The following is a 19,942-nucleotide window of genomic DNA, read 5'->3' on the forward strand; positions in this document are numbered from 1 at the left end:
GCATTTGCATAAACATAGTTACGTGGTCCAGTTGTATTCTGAATTTTCTGGCCTATGTAACTTGCAGTTTTAATTCATCCGTGGTTTTGATGAAAGAGAATAAAAGATAAGTCTTCAATGGTTTGACTTTTTCCTGTTGAATTTGAAAGCATTACCCTCATGCCAAAATTAGAGTTTCTACACTAGCAATCGAAGATGTAAGTAGGTTGCTGTTTTCTCCCTGTGATATTTTTCTTTGTTTTTACCAACCACCGTAAGGTAATTCATTCCTTCATTGAAGTTATTGAGTACCTCTTGAATATTGGGCAGGGGGAGATAAATAAAATTCATGGTTCTTGCTTTTAGGAGAGAGACTGGCAGGTGAACAAGGGTGAGGGGCTCTACTAAGTGTTGTGTTGAAAATAAGTACAGGAGAGGAGGAAGAGAGTCCCTTTACCCGACGGCAATGAGGAATGGTAGTGGATAGGACCGTGGAAGGTTTCCTGAAAAAACTAATGCTTGAACTGATTCTTGAAGGCCAGATAAAAATTAGCCAGGCAGGGAAGCAAGGAGCAGAGAAAATGATGTTCTGAGCAGAAAGGAAAACAAGTGTAGAAGCACAGAGCATGGTACACATAGGGAACTGCAAATACAATTTTTATGGTTGGCTTAGAAGGTGAACGTGGACGAGTAGTGAGAGATGGAGCATCCAGGGCCAGACCATGGAGAATCTTGCATAATGGGTTAAGGAATTTTAATTTTATTAGCAAATTGTGGGGAATCATTGAAAAACAAGGCTAGAGCTAGTTGTGGAGGAGGGTGGAGGTCACCAGTTAGCATTGTTCTGGCAGAGGGAGGTCTGTGATGTTGCGGTGGGGAACAGAGCTCACAGAGAATGAAGGGGCTCATCTGAAGCATTTAGAACACAAAGTGAGTGCAATGTCATAGGAACCGAGGTACATTTTGACTATTCTATATAAAGTTTTATTGTTTAATTCTTAATTTCAGTCTTTTTAAATGCCACTTTATGTTTTTGACTAAATGGGCAGAATGTATCTAATGACACAGATATTTAAGATATATATTTTAATTAAATGCCTAAAATAAATCTTAATAACATGTATGCCATATAATTACATTTTTGAGTGCTGAATAGAGTGCAGTGTTAATTCTGCCAGTAGGTGCCACTAAGAACACTAGGAAAGGATTCTAAAGGCTCACCACAGTGAATTAAAATGAGAAATGCAAAGCCTTCTAACTTTAACTTGAGTTTTTTTCTCTTTCACAATTCTAGGATGGTTCAGCAATTTGCTGTGGATTTTGAGAAGAGAATTGAAGGGTCAGGGGATCAAGTAGATACCCTGGAGCTCTCAGGAGGGGCTAAAATCAATCGTATTTTCCACGAACGCTTTCCTTTTGAGATAGTAAAGGTTTGTACCAAGTATTATTTCTTCCCTTTCACTTTTTCATTTACATGTTCTGTTCTACATAACTGTTCATAAAATGTTTATGTGAGTGGTATAGGACTAAAATCCTTGAACAAAAATCCCCATACTCAGGTGATGAAATTTAGGAGAGAAATATTTTCTTCCTGATGGTCCTGATTTTATTTATTTAATAGGATCTAACAACATTTCAAGTTATTTCAACAAATACTAATTGAGTTATTATGAAGTTTATTTGTTGTCTGACTAATTTAATAATGTTTCTTGAGCACCTATTCTGTGCCAAAATTCTAGGTGCCACTGAGCACCAGAGGCACTGTCTGGTGGGAAAACAGAGGAAATTTTACAATAGACAAAGTAAAAAAACATCAAGTGTTGTTATGTAACACAATGTTAGGGAGAACGAGGGAGGCAGAGTTGAGTGAGCCACTTTTTAAAAATATTTATTTGTTTACTTTAGGCACAGAAGGAGAGAGAGACAGGCAGAAGCAGGAGGGGTAGAGGGAGAAGGAAAGAGAATCTCAAGCAGGCTCCACCCTGAGCACAGAGCCTGATGCGGGGCTTGATCCCAGGACCCTGAGATCATGACCTGAGCTGAAACCAAGAGTCAGACGCTTAACCAACTGTGCCCACCCAGATGCTCTGAGTGAGCCATGTTTTAGGTGAGGTCCTTCTGAGTAGAGGACATTGAAAGCATGACCAGAATGTCATGAAGAAATCAGCTGTAAGGATCTTGGGAAGATGATCATTCAAGGCACAGCTGAGGATGAGGCCCTAAAGCAAGCATCTGTCCAATGGGCAGAGAAACAGTGGGTAGAGAATAGATGGGGCCAGTATAAAGCTGATGGAGGGGAGAAGGGTATGCTGTGAATTCAGAGGAAGGAAGTTTCCAGTTTATGCAAGGCCTTCCAGGTTGCAGTGAGGTGTTTACATTTAATAATGAGAAGTTAAGGGAGAGTTTTAAGAAAAGGTATGACCTGATTTGGTGGATAATTTTAAAAGAACACTTTGCAGGCTCAATTGTAAAGCGGCAAGAGAGTTGATTCAGGGAGAAAAGTTTGGTGAGTTAAACAGTAGGGTCAGAGCTCCTAGGAGTGAATCAACTTTCTGTGGTGCCTAAAGTTTATACAATTTGGGGGGAGCCCTTGAAGGGGAAGAATACAAAATTATAAACATAGAGTTAGGCACAGGGTCTTGGAAGGTGCTTATGCAAGAGGGAAGCCCTGAAACTTAATCTTCTTTAGCTTCCTAGTAAAAATGCTCTAGAAGAGAGGATGGAGAAAGTGATTGGATTTGTGATTTTGAGGGTAGGGTCAGTAGGGCTTGGACTGGTATGGGGGATGCAAGAAAGAAGATTCAAGGTGACTCCTGAGGCTTAGGATTGAACAATGGCAAATCATAGATGCAGAAACTGAGCAAAAGCTGAGTTTGTGTAGAGGTATGAACTGAGAGAGTTTTATTTTTGCTAAGTTTAGTTTGGCTTGCCCAAGAGGGCTAAGTAGTAATAGGGACTCTGTTACTTGCTTCACATACAGAGGAGGGTGCTCATGTCTTGATGTGGGAGGTAAATTGGTAAATAGATCGTTTCATTAAAATGTGCTAAGGGGTAACCTTGAGCCTACAGACCTGAATCCCATACTGAGTGCATGAGGGAGTCTAGCTTCTGAGCTGAGTTTGCAAGGATGAACAGCTAGGCAAGCAGGAGGGGGTTGGGGCCTGGGGTTGTTACAGATAGAAAAGGAGGAATGGGGAAAACAGCTGTGGGCTGCGGGGTGTGGTAGGAAACTAAAGCAGTTCATCGTTTGATGGTATAAAGTGTGAGGGGAAAAATGGATAGACAATGAGGCTGGGAAGACAAAATATTAGAAGTCAAGGGCTGAACCAAATGTGCTCTTGATATCCCTTTTAGGTCTAAGCTCCATGACACTTTGATCCCAATTCCAAATATATTTAAAGTACCTAGAATTTCTGGGAGATTTTTATGCAGTCATCTATCCTGCCTTGGATTGGTAAAATATTATTAATTTCCTCTTGTAAAGAGGCCTTGAATGCAGGTGGTTAAAATGGCCAGGGAGAAAAGACAGCCATTGTTAATCTCAGCCCAGCTGGACCACTGGTGCATGTCAGGTGACACTCTTATTTATGCGTTTGTCTGTGAATAAATACATTTACTACATTCAGCAGAAGAATGAAGAATTGTATATTTCAAATGAATGGCCAGATTTATGTCCAGAAGGCATTCTTTATGCATAGCACTCCTATCTATAACAGAGTTAAAATCCACTATGCTAAAATTCCCAGAAATCCCCAATGTTCTATGTTGCCTTGAACTTTATATAAACAGATGTTTTGACCATCTGGGTTTAGGTTAGGAGACACATGAGTATCCATTTATTAATAACTAAGTCAAGTTATTCTCATTTTTAAATATTCAACAATATTATTATTCAAAGGAATTAAGTGTCATAACTGTGGCTCATTTTGCATCTGCAGATGGAGTTCAATGAGAAAGAATTACGAAGAGAAATAAGCTATGCAATCAAAAACATACATGGTATCAGGCAAGTGATTTACATTTTCCTCGTCTTCTGTTCAAGCTACTAAAAGAAAATTAATAATTATAAATGGCTAGTGAAGTAGCCTTTTTGTCATCTGAGCAGGGGAGTACAGAGATGGAAGTAGGAAATAGGAGACTCTAGTTTGAGTTTAATGGTGATTTCCTGTATTGTCACACTCACAAAAGAAAAGACTTTACAATTTAAAAAAATGCAGGAACACTTCCTGCATCCACAGCACTGTGCTCTGTACAGTTAGGGATATACTGGTGAGCAAGACCTTGTTCTCCAGAGCCTTGCATTTTAGGGAGGGAGTCCTGACCTACTCATAAGTGATCATGACTTAACACAGAGGCAGGACAGATAAATTTCTGCTGGAGTTGTGGGGTAAGATTGGGTAAGATTAATGAAGGTGGTGGCTTTTGAGTTGAACCTGCCTGGATAGAGAAAAAGAATGATTTCGACAGGCAATGGTGTGCTGTGGGTTTACACATATGTGTGTGTGTGTGTGTGTGTGTGTATGCATGCACACATGTGAAACATGGGAGGCTGGAGATTATTGAGGCAGGAGAATAAAAGAGAGGGCTTACAGTTGACAGAGTAGTGTGAGCAAAGGCACAGAAGAGGTAAAGTACAGCAGGGATTCGTGGAGCAGGGAGTCATGCATTTTCACTGAATGGGAGGGCAGTGGGACACGAGACTGCGAGGGGAGTTTGTATCTTGTGTGGAAGTTTGTGGGGGATTTCCCCTTGTATCAAATGGGATTATTCTCACTTTCTTTAAAGTACTATCATAAGAAAAAAATGAATTTAGCACACACATTTCTTGAGTTCATCTGCCAAATTTAATGGAGTATATTTAAATGTCCTGATTTTAAGATATTGAACTTAGGTTGCTTACTGCTTACTTCATAGATGATCTCATAGGAAGGAGATGTCCCCCTGTCTGTTGGCCGTTGTCTCTCGGCTTCTGCCACAGGGCTAAGTTGAGACCATTTTGGGGACAGAACCTGAGAGGGCAAAGCTTGACACTGAGTGTACAAGTGAAAGGACTTATGACATTTGAATTTCCTGTCATTTTAACATTCAGACAACCTGCTCTGCAAGCTGCAAAAAGGATAGGTAAATAGTCACAAAATAAAAGGGAGAAAAGATTCTATAACCAAATCCAGTATTTTTCTCTTATTGTCAACAGGATTTCCAAGTTCTCTATTAATTCTATTCTGTCTTCCTCAAATCTGGAACACATTAGGTATAGAAGCTGTGTCTTGCTCTTGAGCTGGGCAGGGCTAGTATTTGAGCATGTCAATCTGATAAGTGCAGTGAAACCAAATCACATTTTTGGGGGTCCCAAACTGTTCTTATATTCACTTACTTTGCTGTAAGTGTAAAATGCAGTACTGTTACTTGGCTTTTATAACTCTTTATCAGATACATTTTTGCTGAATGTAGCTGCAAAAGCTCAGTAGTTCAGTTTTGAAGATTTTGGAATTACGTGCATTGGAAAATAATAGGTGGGTTGTTATTTATTATTCTGGAATTAATTTGCCTGTAAGATGATAAGAAGTGCACAGTGTCCTGAGAATAAGATATACTAATGGATGGCATGATGATTTAGGCTTTTAAATACACTTAATTTGAAAAATTTGGTTTCTGACTGATTGCTAGGTATCAAAATAACAGAAGCCATCTTTGTCCACTGCAGACCTAATGGCCCTTCTGTGTTCCGTAAGCACTGTGTGCCAGTGATGAGCATGGGAGAAAGACAGTCCTTGTGGGGCAAAGACAAATGCAATAATGATCTTTCCACCAGGGTAGTAATGGGACTATGTGTGTTCAGACCACTGCAATGCAAAATAGGATGTTGGGGTTCGGAGAAGGAAGACCTTGTCAGTGGCAGGATTGGAGAGGGCAAGCTGTAGGAAGTGGTTGTTTTTGATCTGGGCTTTGAAGCACAGGTGGGACTTGGACGGGCTGAAAGTGTGGGGAGGGTGAAGTGAATCTTACGGATGGAGGCAAAGACAGAAAACGTTAGTATGAGTATGTTTGTGGAAAGGCCAAGGATTGGGTTTGGCTGAAACATAGGGTGCATGAAAGGGAGGAGGCAAATAGCTGGAACGGAAGGTTAGGGTCAGACAGGGAAAATTTTAATGTTAGACCAAACAGTGTGGATTTTATTCTGTATCCAAGGTGGAGAAATTTCAAATTATAATATAGTAGGATCACTACAGTTAGAAAACGAGGTGAGCGTAAGGTGATAAAGTAAATGATTAGAAGGGACCAGAATAAAGCTGCTGTAAGGGAAGGGTGAAAATAATTTCCCAAAAGAAGCATCACTGAATTGAGTGGTGAAGGAGAAGAAGTTAATCAAAGGCAGGAGGGCCTGGGAATGGGGAGGATCCAGCACAAGCATTTGGAGCCTGTAGGGCTTTAGGCGTGATGATACTCGGGGTTCAGAGTTTCTCTTATGGTAGCTTTTCTCCTTTGTCCTTTTATTTAGATGTAATCATTTTTCACCTTTTATTACACACCACACTCACCTGCTTTGCTATGTACTTTTGCAGCCGGAGAAAACCATTGTTATGACACCAATTTGAAATAATTACAGCCAAGTGAAAGGATACTTGCTATTTTGATTCTCATTTGTTTTTTTGTAAATTCACCATTTAGGCATCCTGGGTCCCAAGCTAGTTAACTGTCTTTCTTTTCCTGTAGCACCCCAGAACCTCAGATTGGGATCCACTGAGGTCGCTATAATACAGCTCTCCTGGAGAGGATAGATTGCATAGTCAGGAATGCTACTATTTCAGTGTTGACAAAATGAGGATTATCTTCTGCTCTATGAAGGACGAGAGGGGGTTGCTATTGGAATACTTTGACAGAGAAACGTAAATTTAGGACAGCATTTTTATTGTAGCATTGCTTTTTATTGCAGTGAAACAGTGAGATGAAACAAACTACAGGTAAATGTCAGTTACTGGTCATATTATTCCAGTCCATGAAAACATTTTGGGAACTGTTTTTAGGTGACACTAATCATCTAGAGAATGAAATTTATTATGGGATAGTAGTTTCGAAGATATTATTACAAATGATACTGTTGATAGAATAAATCACTATGTAACTTTTAAACGGGTATTACATGGTTACTTTAGGTGGCATGTCATTTAAAACGTTTTTCAAAAAAGTATTGGATATTACTTAATTTAAAAAATCTAATATACTGCTTTCTTTCTTATATTCAGGACAGGGTTGTTTACTCCAGACATGGCATTTGAAGCAATAGTCAAAAAGCAAATTGTAAAGCTGAAAGGGCCTTCCTTGAAGAGTGTAGATCTGGTAATACAAGAATTAATCAACACTGTTAAGAAGTGTACCAAAAAAGTAAGTTTGAATTATTTAACTTTCCAACAGTTAACTTTCTAGTTTACCCATCTTTCCTACAGTGCTATGTAACTCTCATTCCCTGACTTTGTTGTAAAAGGTAGTGTATTTGCCCAAGGGGAAGGATTGTGAAAAGTATTGAGTGGGAACTGCTTTCATGGTAGATGGGCAGAGATTTGTCTTCTATCACCCATGCCAAACAGGGTTGTTTAAATCAGAAAGAGTATATTTTAGTCAGTTAATTGTTTTCCTTGTTGTCTTAAACAGGTAAATATCACCTTAGAACAGTTTGGTGAATTCCATAAACTAATTTTTCTTATGGTGTGTGGATGGGGATAATTGTCAGAGGAAGGGAATCATTGACATTGCATATATCAGTAAAAAAAAAAAATTCTTCTAAGTTTTAAATGAATCCCATTTGAACCTGGATTCTGGGAAGCAGCAGTGTGGTATAGTACTTAAGACCCCAGGCTCTGAGGTCCAATCACCCAGATTCAAATCCTGGCTCTGCTACTTACTTTCTGTGTGATCTTGAGTATTATACTTAATCCCTTAGAGTCTTATAAATTTCTTTCACAGAGGATGATAATAACAACAATCCTACTTCCGTGAGAATTAAACAAGATGATGCATCAAAGCCATGGGAGCACTTAACACATTGATTAATCATACCAAGTACTCAGGAAATGATGGCTAATCTACAAATGGCCATTTTATTAGCATCCAGTACTCTCTACTGTGTGATATTTATTGAATCTATGATGTAGAGTAGGAGGGGGAGAGACTTCCTCCTCATGGGAGGGTCGTGGAGGAACTGTGCTGGATTCTGTCCATTCTGTGGGGGCATGAAAGGGGTACCTTGTGTTAGAACATGTGGGAAGGAAGTTGATGATGATGTTTAAGGTAGGGCAGGCCTGGCCCCATGGCAATTAACACTGGTACTGATTTCTTGAAAGTGTAGATAGTTCTGGTTTTGTAGGTTTTGTTACCCTTCCCTTTCTGTATGGCTATGAATAACCTCCCTGAACAACCAGTGGGAAAAAAGGAGAGACAGAAAATGAAGATGAATATGAATTTGGTTTCCAGTTACCTGGTTGAAAAATTCAGATGAAGAGAGTTGTAAGTAGTGAAAGAGGAGAGCTGGCTAAATCCCAAGATGCCAATGCTAAAAGAAAAGGAGATAAGGGAATTGCTTGGGGCCCAGAGTGGCTCTGGAGCTTCAGACTTTTTTTCTTAACCTCTAATTATTCTTCTACCTTGTTCCTTAACGTCCTAGTTTTTTTCCTTGAAAATGAGAGAAAAGCCATTAAGATCTAAGGGACTGAGGAAAGGGAAGAGGATGCACATGGAGAGGGAAAAAAACCCAATCTTTACACCAGCTGTCCATTCAAAAACTCAAACCCCACTGATAATACTTCACATTCCTTTTGTCCTTGCCTGACTTCAACATGCAGTTGCTCTTGCCACCTGTGTGGTTAAAGATCTCCTAATTGGCCTCCTTGTAGGTGCTGCTGAATTAACTGATGTTGCATTCTCTGTTAACCACAGGATTGCCACTCTCAGTACCTGGATGTTTTCAGCCACAAGCTTTCCTTTAGATTGCCCATGTGCTCCCATTCCCATCAGGAAAGCTGGCTTTTTCTCAAGGGCCCATTGTGTTGTGCTTGTGTTCAAGTTTGTTTAGCCAGTCATATTTCTTATTTTAATCATGTAGTTGAAATGAAGAGTAAATGAACTGATCAAACACAGAAAAGACTTTGAGTTTTGTTTCTATAAACACGGCTTTGGAAAGACTTGATAAAAAAGCTTTGCTGTTCATGAGGTGTAGGCAGGATAATGCTTAAAGAAGATGGGGGGGGGAGTTATAAAAACCTAGATGAGCTCTGCATTCAGATTGTTTCCCAAGTGTCTTCAGGTTCTCCCTATGCTTTAAAGAGAGCCAAACTGGAAATCATAGATGAAGGATGTGGTTTATGTAAGACAGAAGACGCATAACTCCAATCAGCAGACCCATATGCAGAGAACAGGCCTTGGCCTCACATCAGAAGATTGGCACATGTGTGTATATTTATGTTTTAAGTTATATAGAGTGTTTATGGTATGTATGAGTCATTTTTTTTTTTTTATCATTTCCCATTGTATCCAACTTGTAGGAAAACCAACAGTCCTGATGACATGGGAAGAGACAGCTTGTTCGTGGACACTTTTTGGCTTCTATTCTTTTGCTCTTCACTCTTTGAATCTCTCTTTACATTATGCTCTCTAGATCAATGGTTGTTGTGTATTTGTCCTGTCTTCTCAAAACATTGTATAGTTTGTCTTAAATAAAACCTCGCCTTTTCCCTGAGATTATTGCTTACCCTTCAACTCTTTTCCCTGAAGAATATTTATTGGCTTACACCCAAGGAATCTAAGGGCCTGCTTCAGGCTTGGCATCTGCCTACTTACTCTGTGGCTTCCAAACATTGTGCCTTCAACTTCCTGTAAAAGTCTTCAGTAAAGGCCCCAATAGTACCAGGTCTGTTCTTCCCTTCTTTTCACTGTCACCATCGCATCTTAGTCACTCCCTTGCATTCATCAAGATATTTAGAACCTCATTTACATTTTTCCTCTTCATTGTAAATTCACTTTCAACTTGTATGACTTCAGTAGAGACTGTGTAGAAATCATATCCAACACCCAGGAACTACTGTTCTCCCAGATCTCTGACTCCAGTGGCTTTCGGTTCATTCCACACTAGCATGATACTTCCATGACCTCTTCTGGTCCTTATCTTCATTGACAAATGTTTTACCAGGAGAGCCTTCAGCACTTTCAAACTGTAAGCCTAAGGTTTTCAGAATTCTGGTCACCCCTCCTAACTTCTTTAGGTTTTAAGTTAGTGAGAAAATTAGTAGAAAAGCTTAGAGGAGGATTGAAATTTAGTACCCACTTTGCTGCTGATAAATCTAGATTGGAAAATGTGTCTGGAACTTGCTGCTGAAGTGGTAGCCTCCTGTTACTTCCTGTTCCTTCAGTAAACCTTAAAGGTCACAGTGGTGGAAAGAGTTAGATGTGCACCCATAAGAGAGACAGAGTATTTGGGCTTGTCTTACATCTGCGGGAATGTAATCTAGTAAAAGTCGGAGAGCCACATGTGAGTAGTGACTTAGGGTACCCACCCTGCCCAACAGAGAGCTGAGGATTGGTGCATGTCAGGTTCTCACTGTCTTACCAATCAACATGTCTTTCTCTGTGTGTGTGAGCTGAAGAAAATAATAGAAGTTTCTTCCATAGGGCTTCCCCAGGAGGGCAGAGTGTTGATGAAAGTTCCTACTATGAGTGAGATGTGCAAGGTGCTGTGGAAGAGCAAGTGAGCAACAGTTCTTCCTTCTACCTAACATTCTGTCACAAGCTCCTACCCTTCCAGTTTTCTCTCTCCTTTGCTCTCCTTATAACCACTCATCAATTTCATTCTTATTTTCAGTAATGATTTCACAGAGAAGATAGGGACCAGAAGTGGGAACACGATTTTCCCAAACTTCCTGGTATTCCCAACCCTGTCCCTCCTTTCCTCTGTCTCTGTTGAGGTGGTTTCCCTGGCTGGGGTTGGGCTCCTCTCTGTACTCTCACCCTCTTAAGGAACTTATCTTTTGATTTTTCTATTTCTTAAATCATCACTTTCTCTATCACATTAAAAAATAATCTAACTTAAAAGTGGTACCAACAATAACAAAAACCTATCCACTTTTTTATTCTCCTTTTCTTCATGTGCAGCCTTCTTGGGAAAAAAGTAGTTCGTATTTGCTGTCTTTATTTTCTTATCTCCAGTTAACCCATAACTCTCTGAAATGTGATTTCCACAGCACCACTCCATTGAGTAATTTTGGTGAAGGTCAACCAGAGACCTGATCGCCAGATGTAACACACACTCATCCCTGATGCTGTAGGCCACTCTCTCTCTCTTTTTTAAAGATTTTATTTATTTATTCATGAGACACAGAGAAAGAGAGAGGGGCAGAGATACAGGCAGAGGGAGAAGCAGGCTCCATGCAGGGAACCTGACGTGGGACTCGATCCCCGGTCTCCAGGATCACGCCATGGGCAGAAGGCAGCGCTAAACCACTGAGCCACCAGGGCTGCCTGGCTACTCTCTTTTTGAAGCTGATACCCATCTCTTATAGCTTCTCTTCCATCCTTCTCATGATTCCCTCCTCTGTCTCCTTTAAGAGATTATCTACTTTTCCTATTTCTGAACGCCAGAGTCACACAGAGCTTACTCCAGGTTTTCTTCTTTTTCTATCCTTTTTCTCTGCCAGGTCATACCTCCCATGGCTTATATTGGTGATTCCCAAATCGATAGCTCCAGCTCCAGCCTCTTTACTAAAACAGTCTACTCTACAGTCTGCTGCCATTATTCTCTTCTGATTTATAGCCCTGAACAGGTTGTTTTTTTTTTTTTACACTAAACTATTCCAGTGCCATCCTAACTGGTCTTTCTACTTTCTGTCTTTCTACTTTTTGTCTGGCCACCATCAAATTCATGCTCCCCACTGCTGTCAAAGTGGCCCTTCCAAAATACAGACTATTTTACCTGTTCCCTCAAACTTCTGCAATGGCTCCTCCAATCTTGCAAATAAAGTATAAATCGTTTACAGTTGCTTTTAGTTTAAAATGTGATCCCTGAATATACTTCTTGAGCTATGTCTATTGGTGCTTTGTGCTTGCTCCAGCCATTCCAAGTGATTTGCACCACCCTCACGGAATTTTCATGCCTTTCCCATTCACACATGTGATTCTCTTTGTTTAGAATGTCTCCTTTGCCTCTTGCCTTCACCTGCCATCCCTTCTCATTTTTTTGGTCCAATTCAATTCTCATCACTGTCCTAAGAAATCTTCCTGCAGGGCCTCTGTGAGTCCTCTTCTGATCTCTGCCTTTACTCCCTTTACAGTGCTTTAGTTGACACCCTATGTTTACTCCTATCATGGCATTTATGATGTTACATTGTGGTTTGTTTTTCAATTTATTTAAGTGAACGTCTCCTCTTGTTGATTATAAGCTTCTTAAAAAAATGCAAAACTGTGTCTTTTTATCTTCTTGTTTTTGGCATCTAACATAATGACTAACCCCCCAGCAGAGGAATTCTATAAATACTTATTAACAATTTAGATATTCTAAGTTCCCCTGACACTAAATAAATCTGTACTTGGTTTTAAAAGAATATTTTAGTCATTTCTTTTAAAATAATCAAATTTGAGCAGGTTTTCTTTTCCTTCTTTTCCTTCTTTCTCATTTTGATGTTCTTAACTTTTGCCCTCATTATGTCTACCTTCAATTTCTTTTACTTTAAAGCTGCCCTAATTAAAATCTTTTGCAAAGCAAAATAGCCTTAGTTAAAGTTGATTATACCAGGACTTTATTACTTTTGAACATGAGCCATATATAACGTGATTATGTAATTTATTGTCGAATGTAGGACCCTTTTGAGATTGAAAGGGGGAGCTATTCATACATTCAGTGGAATAGTAGGAGTAGAGTGGACTACCCCAGGCAATCTGAAAGGCATAGTTACTCTAGCTGTATTGTGAATATATGTATATGCACTTAGAGTCTTAAAACAGTACTTTCATTTACAGTATTTCTCATGTTGAATGTCTTATGTGTGAAATATTTAATTTTTTCCCCTAAGCCACATAAATAAACATCAATGAAAAACATGGGATTTATGTTTGTTCAAGTAACAAAACACAAAGCTAGACTTCTAACCTGGGGGAATGCAATCTTCTCGGATATTTTCTCACTGTTGTTTCTGGAGCACTAGAGGACAAGACAAGAACATTAGAGCTTTCTGAGTTGTTTGGCTTCACTCCAAGGACATGGAAATTTCAGAATTTTTCTGGTGGGCATCAGCTCTCAGCTGCTTTGCTTTAACCCTAATTCTCCGGTGCACCATTGAAGGGTCCTGAGGTTCTTTCAGGAAGCGCTGAGAGGAACATCTTGTGTTTTTAACCACAGTTTAGCAACTGTGCCATTTATTGGCCTCTTGGGAAACCACATTCTTGGATTGCCATCATACCAATTAATTGATTTTTTTTTAATTTTTTACTCTGTTCAGAAAGAAAAAAAAAAAGCTTTGCAAGGAAATAGAAAGGATGCCTTAGTTGGCTGTAAGAAAGACAAGAAAATTTTTTTCATTAAAGAGTGCTGTTAGAAGAAATGCTGAATTTTGTGGCTAACTTAGGTGAGTCAATATCTTTCAATGATTACCCATACTGATCAAGTAAGTCCTTAGCATGGCTTTCAAGGTTCCAGTAATCTTACCCCTTTTCATCTCCTAAGCTCCTCCCACTCTCCCTCTCCTTGGTCCATTGCCGCTACACTGGTCTCCTGGTTTCTTCAACAGGTCAAGGATTTATGATGGTGGGGCCTTTGTACTTCTCATTCTCATTGTTAGAAATATTTATGTGGATCACACCCTTGCTTCTTTTTAAGTCTTTCCTCAAATGCCACCTAATCAAAGTGTTTCTCTGACTTTTCTATCTACATTTATACATGCCTCCCTTCAAATACACACACACACGCATCACTCTTCATCTACTTACCAAACTTTGTTTTTCTTCATGGCACATATGACCACATGAATTATAATAAGTATGTCTTTTGTTTTTTTTTTTTTTTTTTTGTTGGACAATAAAGGGACTTGAAGAATATAAGCTCCATGGAAATAGGGACTTGGTTTGTTCAACACCGTATTCACAACCCTGAAATAGCCAGGTTTTAAATACTAATTATTGAATGGATACTTGAAAGAATAAATGGATCATATCTCATAGATGTGATGGGTTATTATCCATTTGACTAAAGTAGCCACTTGATTACCTTCCATGAAAGTCTGTAGGAGAATAGCTGCAAAGCATCATGCTCTAATAGGGCTTTCTTTTATGTCTGGATAGATCTGCTTTGTTTTATACTCTACAAAAAGACTCACATTTCACCTCCTCTAATGGCTAGCTGGCTAGTCAACAAACTATTGTGTTTTGCATATAATAGATGCCTCATATAACTCAGGTTTCAAATCAGGCTGATTATTAAAGTTTGAACCTTTCATTGGATATTATAGGGATTCAGGCCTGGTGCTTGGCTTTTAAAAGATAGGAATTTCATCTTTTTGTTATTGTTACTTGTTTTTAAGCCCAGCCCCTGCTTTTTTTTTTTATTGAGCTATAATTCATATATAACATATTAGTTCCAGGTGACCACATAATGTTTCAGTATTTGTATATACTGTGAAATGATCACCATAACTGGTCTAGATAGCATTCATCCCCACACATAGTTACAAGAATGTTTTCTTGTGATGAGAATTGTAAAGATCTACTCTTAGCAACTTTCAATGGTCACCGTGCTGTACATACATTACGTCTCCAGGACTTATTATTTTGTAACTGTAAGTTTGTGCCTTTTGACACCCTTCACCCATTTTGCCTGCCCAGGCCCCTGCCAATCACCAATCTGTTCTCAATGTTTAAGCTCAATTGTTGTTATTGGTTCTTAGATACTACAAGATTCTGTAAGTGCAATCATGCAGATTTGTCTTTCTCTGTCTGACATATCTCACTTAGCCCCTGCTCTCAGGGTCCTTCCATGTTGTCACAAATTATGGAATTTCTTTTTTTTAATGCCTGGATAATATTCCAGGATTTTTGTTTTTTCATCTCATAATTCACTAAAGAATTTGTGATCTTTATAATTAATTCTTAATTTGTAATTTTCCCTGGCCTCTGCTTTTCCCCTTACTTTCTGTTTTGATTTTTCTTTTTAAACTGCTCATTAAGGGGATCCCTGGGTGGCTCAGCGGTTGGCGCCTGCCTTCGGCCCAGGGCCTGATCCTGGAGACCCAGGATCGAGTCCCATGTCGGGCTCCCTGCATGGAGCCTGCTTCTCCCTCTGCCTGTGTCTCTGCCTTTCTCTCTCTCTGTGTGTGTGTGTCTCTAATGAATGAATAAATAAATAAAATATTTAAAAAAAATAAAAAAAATAAACTGCTCATTAATATGCCTACCAGAGGTAAACTTGAAAAGAAAGAAAACGAAAATCTGATTATTATCTTCATGTGTTTTGAGACAGTGTCAACCCCATCCCTGGCCTCCTGTTTTAGTGTGCTCTGAATTACTTAATGAGGCTGTCTCTTCTGAACACCTTTCAGCTTTATTTCACCCAATGTTACACTTTTATTTTTATTCTTTGGCATTTGCCAACTAATCCTAGAGTCCCCATTTCTCTGCTTAGAAGTGTTATGGTAAGAATACAACAACATCCCATACATGTTCTTCCATCATATACTTTACTATTTGTAGAGAATATTTGAGGTGTAGAGATGTGGGATTTGCCCACTTGGAGAAGGAGGGCGAACATTTTTCTATCTCTCTGACCATTTTACCCAAGGCCCCCTCAATGGAACCTGGTTCTCTTCCCCTTCCACCAGCTTCAGTTAGGTCTTGTAAGACTTCCTATATGCTACTCCTAAAATAACAGAACACTTGATAAAAAATTTTCCCATTCACAATTGCTAGAAACTGCAACTTCTTGACCTCTTTATACTGAATCGTTTCTTATCCTTGATCACCTTTGTAAATGTAAATCCTTCTATTTTTCCTTTTTCATAATAGGTGTATTATTATTTCATAATAATAATAGGTATTTTCTTATTTCCTGAATGAATCCAGTGTTATGCTATACACAAATGCTAGGGATTTGGGGGCAGGTTTTAATTCACATAAATGGAATAAAATTATGTTTTAATGGGCAGCAAAATCATTATTGCTGCTCAGTTTGTAGTGAGTGGCCAACATTGGAAAGTTTATGGCTTTTGGATCAAAACAGAGCCCATACCTTTAGGTTAGCCAAACCAATCAACTCAAGTCATGTGCATAAAAAAATTTTGTTCTGATCTTTGGTTTATTTTTTTGATTTATGTTTAGTATGGAACTATGAACAGATGGTACCTAATAACCTGACTCTTTGCTTAAGGCAGTGAACTAGTTAGTCTTGAAGGTGTGGAAATCTTTCCTCATCTTGTGTTTGTTCCAAGAGAGACGTAATAGCATGGCTCTCTTGGTCTGATTAATCAATGGTTAGTAACTTTTATAAGTGTATAATTTTTGTTTTACTGGATAGAAAGACCATTCAAGTGATATTTTTCCGCTAGGAAAAAATGTGACCTATGCTTGAAAGTAAATTTTTATATTGAGGTGCCACCAATAGAATTAAACACTACCCTAAATAACACTTAAAATATTGGATTTTGTTAATACATGTTTTGTATTTAAAAAATACCTAATACTCTTTCTCTCAGACCATAATTAAAATCTTCTCTCAAAAAATAAAAATAAAAAAAATCTTCTCTCAGAATTATATATTTAAAGTTTTGCTTTCTAACATCATATATATTGCATTCTTTCTACATTGAATATTCCTTAAGAGTATTCAGTGTGATTTTAACAATAAACTGTATATTTTATTTATTTTTTTAAAAATGTGTTTATTCATCAGAGACACAGAAAGGCAGAGACATAGGCAGAGGAAGAAGCAGGCTCCCCGTGGGGAGCCTAATGCAAGACTCGATCCCAGGACCCTGGGATCGCAACCTGAGCCAAAGGCAGATGCTCAACCACTGAGCCACCCAGGTGCCCTAACAAGAAACTGTTTAGAAGTAATTTGTCATTTGATCGATGCTCAGCTCTGTCTGGAAGCTTCACTGTTATGATTTAAGCATCAAATCTTCTGAGACCTGCTCAGAGTAGGTTTAGCCACTTTTTTGTGTGTTTTCCCTTGATTATTATAAAATATTTCTCTCCAGTATGACAGTATCTGTAAAGTCAACCTGCCACTAAGACTGGTTTTTAATTTCAGGTAGTTTGACAAAAACTGAGCATCAAGCTGGCTTATGGCAGTTGCCCAATGAGTGACTGCCTTGAAATGAATTTAGGAATATAGAATTAATATAACCAATAGCAAAGTCTTAATTCCTTGATTCTGTATAAATCAATTTCTAGAATATTTAAATAGTTAATAGGGGAATAAATGTCTAAAGATGATGTCTTCTAAATCAATATTATTTTGGCATACATGATTACAACTTTGATGATTTTGACAAAGTAAATATATTCTTACAACTGTAGCCTTTCAACTCGGTGTTAAGGACAAAAGAGATTGCAAACTCTAATGGTTAAAAATGGTTGAGGAAACTGATTGTGCCTTAAATAATGACAAGGAAGAGAGGTGAGGAATTGAACTGAGTGATCAAAGTCAAGTATTTAAAAAAAAAAAAAACAAGCAAACAACAGCAACAAAGAAAAGGGTTCTGCAAACTGAGCAGGAATTCCCATTGACTAAGCTAATGAAATGAGTGGCAGGAAGCCTGATCAGAGATTATTCAGAATGTGAGCGGGACATTTACCTTCCTCATATATATTATGAGAAGAATGGGGTCTGAAGTGTTACATTTGAGAGCCAGCAATTCAAGCTAACATTTTGATTCTTAAAGGTCTACAGTCTTTCCAGATCAACCAGCTAGATAGAAACTGTAGCAGCTGCATAACTGCCTTTCAGCAGTGCCTACATCCTGCACTGCTAGTGTCCCCTTCAGTATTTCTCCTCCTTTGCCTCCATAAGGGTGGTTGTTCCAGTGTGTTCTTTTTCCTTTTGTTCCAGTTAGAATTTAGGCTCATTTACTTTCCAGTTGTCTCAATTGTAGGTACTAAGTTATGCCTGTGGTGGGCTCCTTTCCTGGTGAAACTAAGCCCTTGGGCAGTAAGCTTGGAAAGGTCAGGAGACACACACACACATACAGAACATCAACCCTCTGCCAAGGCCAGGAGATGGGAAGGTTCTTGGATGATTCTGATTCTTGGGATCCTCTTGCCACTTTGGCCTTTCTCTAACTTAATGATAGCTGCACACTAGCCTGGGGTCCTTCAGCTGTCAAGTACTTTGTTTCTGAATAAATATTTATAGTGCCACTCTTCAGTGTTGTAAAAATAACTTTCTGCTATCATCTATTTTCTAAACGCTGTTGAAGGCATGTGTCTCCTGCTTAGTAGACCACTATTACTTGGGCAGTCACTTTTCTGCAAGAGTATGACTCTGTACTTGTGTGGCTATTATCAAAAAGCATGGGTGCACTGTTAGCTGGGGATGCCCTGAGTGCAGAGGAAAAACAATTGGTCTGGTAGCTCAGGGCAGGATAGTGATTTGGGTCAGATATACCACTCAGGTTTGCCCTAATCAAAAAGAATGATTTGTTTTGATCAGCTATCTCTTCTATACTGAAAATGCTTTTACAGGCCTCACAAAAAATTACTTACACTATTCTCAGAGTATGAATGGACTTCTGGGATGGTAGAACTTTTCCTGGAGAATGCTTCCAAAACTTGAGTAGAAGCTCCATTTGTATCCTACAGTTATTCATGAAATAAGCTCTCAAATGAGCATACATCTCAGAATTTAGCTACGTGTCTCAGTAACGGGGCAATGGTTTGGTGATCTCATGGAGAGGCACTGGACTGTGATTTTGGGGGTAATTAAGGCAGCCAAGTCTCTGTGCTTTTATTATGATGTTATACAAGCCCTCTATGGTCACTGTAGAAAAATTTGGAGAATATAGAGACATATGTAGAAAAATTGGAAATTATGTATAATCCCATCATTCAAAGAGGTTATGCCTATGAAGATTTTGTAGTCTTTGTGTAGATCTTTTACTGTGTACAGACAATAGACTTGCAGCTTTAGGAGGCTTAATATTTATATGTGATTTGTGATTATGATTGTTCCCATGAAAATTGCAGTTTGTTGTCTAGTTAAGAATATGTGCATCTTGTATACTGTAAAGTTGATGTGTACGATGACCTTGTTTGACCACAGAGCAGCCTTTTCTCAGGGTGGCCTAGTTCTAATTGCTTAAAAATTAGGAGAAATGTTAGGTGCTACAATATTACTCAAGATTTTTGAGATTTGTAAGGTCTCAGGCTATATTTGAAGGGTATCAAAGGTATATGGTAGCCTGTGACTATGTGTATGTGTGTGTTTGCTTGAATGTAATCACATTATATATTTAGTGCCTTGATTTTCTTCACTTGGTATTATAAAAACTTTACCATGTTATTAGATATTATTTAGGAATTGGATAAAATGAAAAATTAGGTATTGCATATTATTTGGATGGTTAATTGTATCCCATTAGTGGATCTACTTTAACTTTTATTTAATATTGTTAGAGACTTAAGTGGCTTAAAGAGTTTTGTTTATTCATTTGTTTTATTGTTGCTATTCCAAGTAATGCTGTGATGAATGCCCTTATTATTTTATCTCAGAATCCTGTGGAATAATTAGATCAACACATATATAGTGGATGGCTTTAAGATTTTTTGGTACATATTGCCAAATTGCTTTCCAGAAAATTATTCTCATTGTCCCTTCCTCAGAAAATATAAACTGTGCTAGTTTCAGGATACCCTCATCTGCATTAAGGCTTATGGAAATAATTAAAGCAGTTTGACAACATAATAGTTATTATCTTTCTTTTCATTTCTTTGGTCATTT

The 19,942-nt window shown here is 38.5% G+C and overlaps 1 protein-coding gene across 5 annotated transcripts in view; it reads left to right on the plus strand.

Annotated features, from left to right (window-relative positions):
- Nucleotides 1-19,942, plus strand: part of DNM3 (dynamin 3) — a 555,059-nt gene that overhangs the window by 204,312 nt on the left and 330,805 nt on the right. For all 5 annotated transcript variants that reach the window (XM_055319209.1, XM_055319207.1, XM_055319208.1 and 2 more), the window contains exons 8-10: nt 1,274-1,409; nt 3,918-3,985; nt 7,224-7,362. In XM_055319209.1, the coding sequence (XP_055175184.1) occupies nt 1,274-1,409; nt 3,918-3,985; nt 7,224-7,362 (343 nt within the window). The remainder of the gene's footprint in view (nt 1-1,273; nt 1,410-3,917; nt 3,986-7,223; nt 7,363-19,942) is intronic.

Source organism: Nyctereutes procyonoides, unplaced genomic scaffold, assembly GCF_905146905.1.
Source record: "Nyctereutes procyonoides isolate TBG_1078 unplaced genomic scaffold, NYPRO_anot_genome, whole genome shotgun sequence".
NCBI lineage: Eukaryota > Metazoa > Chordata > Mammalia > Carnivora > Canidae > Nyctereutes > Nyctereutes procyonoides.